Source organism: Centroberyx affinis, unplaced genomic scaffold (assembly GCF_046629955.1).
Source record: "Centroberyx affinis isolate AG114_WGS23_722 - 3 ecotype Tasmania unplaced genomic scaffold, CSIRO-AGI_Caff_v1 ptg008891l_1, whole genome shotgun sequence".
Lineage (NCBI taxonomy): Eukaryota > Metazoa > Chordata > Actinopteri > Beryciformes > Berycidae > Centroberyx > Centroberyx affinis.
In genome coordinates this window covers 2,501-10,000 of record NW_027284359.1, presented here as the reverse complement: position 1 = coordinate 10,000, position 7,500 = coordinate 2,501, and the positions used below count along the sequence as shown (strand labels likewise).

General features: G+C 42.0%; 1 protein-coding gene across 1 annotated transcript in view; it reads right to left on the bottom strand.

Moving 5' to 3' along the window:
• LOC139640277 (shootin-1-like) overlaps positions 1–7,500 on the bottom strand; it is a gene marked incomplete at both ends in the record, with an annotated part of 16,806 nt that overhangs the window by 7,036 nt on the left and 2,270 nt on the right. Inside the window, 4 exon segments of the mRNA XM_071514462.1 lie at positions 157–303; positions 3,021–3,115; positions 5,858–5,939; positions 7,194–7,291. Of these exon segments, the coding sequence (XP_071370563.1) occupies positions 157–303; positions 3,021–3,115; positions 5,858–5,939; positions 7,194–7,291 (422 nt within the window).

Below are 7,500 nucleotides of genomic sequence, written 5' to 3'. Positions count from 1 at the left end.
TTTGTTACTGGTTTTGTTACTGGTTTTGTTACTGGTTTTGTTACTGGTTTTGTTACTGGTTGAGTTTTGTTACTGGTTTTGTTACTGGTTTTGTTACTGGTTTTGTTACTGGTTTTGTTACTGGTTTTGTTACTGGTTTTGTTTCCCCTGCCGGACCTGCTGCTGGTGCTGCAGCCTCTCCTCCTCCAGAGTCTTGGTGACTGAAGCCACGTCCTCCAGAGCCTTCAGCAGCTGAACGCTCGGCTCAGAGCTCTGCAGCAGCAGCATGCTCTGCCTGTTGGCCTCCTTCTGCTTCACCAGCATCTGCAGGGGAGGAGGAGGGGAGGGGGGGGGAGGAATGGAGGAGGGAGGAGGGAGGAGGGAGGAGAGAGGAGAGGAGGAGAGGGGGAGGGAGGAGGAGAAAGCGGAGGAGGAGAAAGAGAAGGAAGAGGGAGGGGTACAAAGGATACAAGGACAGGGAAGAAATGAAAGAGGAATGGAAGAAAGGAAAGGAGGAGGCAGGAGAGAGGAGAGGAGGAGAGGAGGAGGGAGGAGAGAGGAGAAGAAGCAGGAGGAGAGGAGGAGGGAGGAAGAGATAGAGGAGGAGGAGGAAGAGTGAGGCGTAGAAAGGATATAAGGACAGGGAAGAAAGGAAAGAGGAATGGAAGAAAGGAAAGAAGGAGGGAGGAGAGGGGAGAGGGGGAGGGAGGAGAAAGCAGAGGAAGAGGAGAAAAAGAAGGAAGAGGAGGGGTAGAAAGGATACAAGGACAGGGAAGAAAGGAAAGAGGAATGGAAGAAAGGAAAGGAGGGAGGAGAGAGGAGGAGAAGCAGGAGGAGAGGAGGAGGGAGGAAGAGATAGAGGAGGAGGAGGAAGAGGAGGAAGAGTGAGGGGTAGAGGTAGAGGGGGAGAGGCAGGAGAAGAGTAGAGGAGAGGAGGAGGGATTTGAGGAAGAAAGGAAAGAAAGACAGAGGATGGAAAGACGACAGGAAGAAAAGAGAGGAGGGAGGTAGAGATAAGGAGGAAAGGAAGGATAGGAGGGTGTAAGGAAGGGAGGAGGGAGGAGAAAGATGGATGGATGAAGAGAAAAGCCACTGAGTCTTGTCTCTCCTTCAGTTCCACATGCAGCACATCAGCTCAGGCTCTCTCTCTCTCTGTCTCTCTCTCCTGTCTGTCTGTCTGCTGATAAACAAACTGAACTCTGTCTTCTTCCTTCAGGGCCTTTTCACTTTTCAGGTCAATAAACAGGCAGGAGGTTACACACACACACACACACACACACACACACACACACACACACACACACATTAATTACCAACAGAATGCAGGTGGCTGTCTGACAGTAAGTACCTATAGTCGTGGGTACAGAGACTAATCGTATTGGGGGGTGGGGACAAAGATCCTTCACCTTCCAATCGTCTAGGACAGTGGTTCTCAACATTTTTCATATCAAGGACCCCTAATTTAGACCACATTAGGGCCACGGACCCCTATTTGATGAGATTCTGTCTCTCAGACACAACTCTGAGAATATTTTTATTCCTAGATATGATTTTGTCCAGAATCCCATGACTATCTGTATTGTAGGTAGAGAGATAACAGAGAAACTATGATCAAAATAGTCATTCTCCTACATTCTATAATCGTTCTTGTAAATGAAATAATGAAGTTTAACAATTCATCAATTTGCTGGGGAGCCCCTGGAATGCCCTCAAGGACCCCTGGTGGTCCCCGGACCCCACGTTGAGAACCACTGGTCTAGGGTCTAAGGACACTGGCCCTCATTTATCCATCTAACGTAGAAATCAGCGCAGATCTGAGCGCAGAAATCATCTCACGACAGGGTTCACGTGTGATTCATGAAACCTTCGTATCTCGCCAATCACAGCGTAAGAATGATCGGGCGTTGATAAATGTGGAGGCTGAAAACAATCCTCATTTAAATATCACGTCCCTAGATATTCTCGGTTTAGAGGCCTCGCCCCCAGAGTTTACGACATGGAGAGGCGTAATACGTCCAAGAAGAGAAACTTCTCCGACCTCCAAATAGAAACTCTAACGTCGCAAAGTCCAATTGAACCAATTAGTTCTATTTGTCAGCCTGGAAAGTGGCATCAAAGGAAGTCGGAAAAATGCAGCATGGAAAGAAATCACTGCTGCGGTCAACAGCGTTGCCGTCGACAACCGAACTCCAGCTGAGGTTTGAATATTTAATTTATACATCCGTGATATGTATAGCCTATATATATAATAGTAATATAATAGTTTATATCGCAATTCTTTACATTTAGGTGAAGAAAAAATGGTCAGACCTCAAACAAGTAGGCTCACTCATCTCAAAATGAAAGAGAAATTAAACTTACACCAGAAAACTGTTAACCCCGTTAATTGCAAACAATTTGAAAATACCTATTTATGTTAGGGACAGGCTATATGACACATAGTCGATGTAGGCCTTTACAAAATATAATATTTTGCCATAGGCTACATATTTTTAAGTGATGAATATGTGGCTGCATATGCTTAGATGCCAGTCAGAATATATGGTCTAATAACAATTCTCCGACTCAGCCAGATTTACTCTGCTGCACCAAGTCCACGCTGACTGGAAAACTTGCTACACGAGTTGAGACTTGACGTGAGATTTGATCGTAGCCTCCGCTCACGTCCAAATTGATAAATGCCGAGCTTTGCGTGGACACTTGCACTAAATTTCATGAGATCAGGCCGATTCTGTGAGGATCACATTCCTGATACAGAGAGAGTTCCCCCATGTCTTGCACAATCCTTGCCTCAACTCTTTAAAGGATTAAAAACACTTCTTTACTTTCACGACTGAAATGGATTTAACAGGTAAAGTCAAAAAGGGATCGTAGCTTTCAGCTGGATTCACCTGCTCAGTCTGTCTCCTCAGTGTCGGTTTGTATTCAGACACACATGCACACTGTCTCTGCACTGACTCTCCTGTATATTTCTTATACTGCAAAGCTTCGTTTGCACATTGATTGACAGCAGACAGTGTGTTTCTGTGATGCTTCTTTACCTCGTGTGCATAAGTCTCTGCCTTCACTCTCAGGCTCTGCTCCAAGTCCAGCTGCTCCTTCATCCCATCGTACTCCTGGGTGGCCATCATAGAGACTGGAGAGAGAGAGGGGGGGGGGGGGGGAGGAGAGAGGGAGGGGGGAGAGAGGGAGAGAGAGGGGGGAGAGGGAGAGAGAGGGAGGGGGAGAGAGAGAGAGAGTGAGAGGGAGGGGGAGAGGGAGAGAGAGAGAGAGAAAAAAAGGAGAGAGAGGGAGAGAGAAAAAGAAAAGGAGAAAGAGAGAAAAGGAGAGAGAGAGAGGGAGGGAGAGAGAGAAAAGAAGAGAGAGAAAGAGAGAGAGAGAGAGAGAGGGAGGGAGGGAGGGAGAGAGAAGAAAAGGAGAGAGAGAGAGAGAAGAGAGCAAGAGAGAGAGAGGGAGAGAGAAAGAAAAGGAGAGAGAGAGAGAGAGAGGGGGGAGAGAGAGAGAGAGAACAGGAGAAAGAGAGAGAGAGAAAAGGAGAGAGAGAGCGAGAGGGAGAGGGTGCATAAAGCAAAACAGAGAAAACATTACAGTTCCACTCATTTGAATTGACACTAATTGATTTCTGCATATATTTTTAATTCAACCTTTATTCTAGCAAGGCAGGTCAGGACAGCATGCCACAGAGTTTCATTCATTTGTTTTTTAGCAGTTCCACATTGTTCAAGAATCTGTTTTTGAAGGTAGAACTGACCAGGACAGCAGCATCGAGCCAAGCATGAGAGTTACAAACAACGAACATCAATGCCCACAAGCAAAAATGTAATCAAATTTACTAAAAAGGTAAAGGCAAATTGAATATTCACTACATTAATGCTGAAAGGCCAGCGGTCCGATATCAGGCCAGCAGGTTCAGAGGCCAAGCCTAAATAAATCTTGTAAAAACAACCGCACATAACAAGACAAATGACTCTGCAAAACATCCTTAAGCACTCCAAAAGCCACAGCAGATATATAATATATCTAATTCCACAAACTATAAACAACAAAATAAAACAAAGGCAGAACAAAAATTAAATCACGCCAAAACATTCAGCTGTAATCAGAAACAAACAAACCAAACGCACCAAGCCGTGTCCATTTCCAGGCCGGCTGGAGCTAATCTCATCAAATAGTAAAGAGGACAAAGCTAATGCCAACACAGCTTTTAGCTTGATAAGACTTAAAACCCTTTAAGCACTTCTGTGTTCCCCCCAAAAGCAATTTAGCATTAAAGGTGCTATGTGAGTCGTTTTTAAACATCAAGAAGGGCCAACACTTGTGAACCTGCATCACTCTTTCCTAAAGCTACAAACTGGAGAATTAACCCTTGAATGTGTGATGAGACTGGGATGTAAAATCTGTCTCTGCTCCATAGATGATCAATGTTGCGCTGACTTTGACCCCTAAGGTTTTTGTGAGAGTTCTTGCACCCAGATTAGGTTTTAGTTCTGGTTTCTGTTAGCATATGAACTTCATTTTGGTGTGATGACTCAGTCAGAGCCCCGTTCATTGTCAATGGAGCAGTCCCTGAGTTTACACCCCAGTCACATCACAAATTCAATTTCTCTCTCTGATTTCTGGCTTTAGGAAAGAGTGCTCTTCTTAAAGTATTACTTGTAGCTAGCAAAAAAAGCAATAACTAAGAAATGGCTAGACAAGGATCCACCAACAAAAGGAGAGAGGATAGCGATAGCAAAGGAAATGTATGATATGGAGAAACTGACCTTTTCTCTAAGACTTTGTATCGATACATTTAGTAAGTATTGGTCAAAATGGTTATTACATATGAATATGGATATTACATTTTCTCTCCTCCCTTAACTTTATGTATGTGGTTTACTAGTATTATCACATTTATATATATTTTTTTTCTTTCCAAAATGGGTTTGTATGTGAACTTGTTAGATAAATGTCATAAGACAATAATCATTTTAACTTACTTTGAGGACTAGATGGACTGAGACTGATATGGACTTGAGGTGATCCTTACTTGATGCCCCATGAAAGTAACCCTTAACACAAAGCTAACTATTGATAACATATGAGCTGTACTGTATGACCCCTGGTGACCTGTCTGTTCAGTTCTCCTGTGCATTTGTGTTCCACTAAAACAAAAACTACAAAAATAAAGTGATAAAAGGAAAGAGTGCTGCAAGTTCTGTGTTCACAAACACTGACTGAACTGTCCTGAGGCAGAGGAATAACATAAGGTGAATTCTTAAATGAATGGGATTCAAGGTTATTATCATTAACATAAACAAAATAACGAAACTAGGTGTGAAAAAACATTTTCGTTAACTGAAATAAAAATAAAAACGAGGCTTTACAAAAAAACGATAACTAACTGAAACTGTATTGTGTGTTTACAAAACTAACTAAAATAAACTAAAATTATAGAGAAAATGTCTTTAGTTTTCATCTTTGTCAATTTATTTCATACATAAGCCTAGTATTTTGAATTTTTGAATCTCGCCCCTGACAAATACCCCATATTACAAAAAAGACTAAAACTAACACTGAAACTAATAAAACGAATTAAAACTAAACTGAAAATGAAAACAAAACCTCAAAACGAAATAAAAATAAAAACTAATGAAAAATGCAAAACTATAATAACCTTGGTGGGATTCCCCTTTAACACTAACCTTAACCAAATTCATTTATTTGCCTAAACCTAACCGTTAACTAACTTTTTCACGTGACGAACATGTGGAACATACATGTGGAACGTAATCTTTATTTGTGTCCAGTTCAGTCCAGTTCAGCCGTGACCCGTCTCTGTGCCCCCGACCCGCTGTTTGAAAACCCCCTGCTGTGTTTTCTGGTGTGTGCGACTCACCTCTGTTAAATCTCTTGATGGTTTTGCTCTGCTGCTCAACAGTTTCGTGAAGCTCCTTCATCTCCGCCTGGTCTTTCTCCGACTAGAAACGGCAAAAGAAGCAGTAATCAAGAACAGTGAAACCAGGAATCTTGACCGGTCAAAGGAACATTTTGTTTTAATTTTCTTCATTTTACTGAACAGTATTTGACACTACAGAGTTGTAGAAGACACAGCCTATCATCTGTCACAAGATGAAAACTCATCATCTTCAAATTGACTCACACTCCTGTCTTCAAGTAAAAAAAGGTAAGTAAAAAATAGAAAAATAGAAACCTTCTTTCCTGTGCTTGTATTCCCTTGTTTAGCATTTATCTATTATACATAATCATTCTGGGGTCACAGGAATATTTTGTTACAGATATATATTACAGGCCGCTATGGCTCTGACCAGAGGTGGGGACTCGAGTCACCAGACTTGGACTCGAGTCAGACTCGAGTCACAGTTTTAATCGTTTTAGACTTGACTTGATGCATGAAGAGAAGACTTGACTTGACTTGGGTTCTGGTGACTTGGGACTTGACTCTGACTTGTACTTTGATGACTTGAAAAGGTTTCTAAAGTCTTGACTTGAGATCTTGTGTTTGTGTAAATGACTCAGATTGAAAGTGATGAGATTTGTTCCAGCACGACTGAATTTAAATTCTGTTTTCTGAATTTGTATGGAATGATTGAATTTATTGAAGTTGAAACTGATTATAGAAATCAAACTCATGATGCTCTTACCAAGTTTTTATCCTATTAAAACCATATTGCATTGAAAAGTCCTAGATATTTAGTTTTCTTTAAGATATTAAATTGATACTGGACTCTTGATTTGTTCTGACTTGACTTGCTGTTCTACATTTAGACTTGGGACTTGACATTAATGACATGGACTTGACTTGACAATCTATATTTAGTCTTGGGACTTGACCTGAGACTTGTGCCTCAAGACTTGAGACTGACTTGGGACTCGAGCAAAGGTGATTTGGTCACACCTCTGGCTCTGGCCATTGCACTGCTTAATATTGGTTGCTTGTCATTTTGGAGACGTATGAATTGAAGCTTGTTCTACTTTAGCACTCATAGTACGATAAGTCTGGGTGAGATAAATGTCAGCTAAATGTCTAAAATATAAAATGTAAGTAGAGGAAAAGGGAAAGCTGCAAGACAGGAAATCCAGAAACTAGAACTAGAAGAGATTAAAGTAGAAATGGAGAGATTTTGCGCTACATTTGTCTCACTCTGAATTTTACCAAATCCAACCAACACCAGCTTTAAAAGTCCATCTCCTCCCTGCTGCCGGCTCCTCACCTGTACAGTGAGCTCCTCTATCCGTCTCTGCTGGTCGTGAATCTGACAGACGAACTCTTTCTTCTCCTCCAACAAGCTGCTCACCGTCTCCTGCAGCTCTGACAGGAACACAGAGGAGAACAGACGAGAACTTTCAGATCACACATCAGCAGGTTCTTAAAGGGAAAAATCCTTAGGTCTCATCGATCTGTGATGTTCAGTGCATTCCAGGAGCTATTTTGTGATGAAGTTGTGATGAAAGTATAATTTTTCCTGCCTCGTCTACTTCTACTTCAGTTAGTGATTTCCTACACTTCCCAGAATGCCT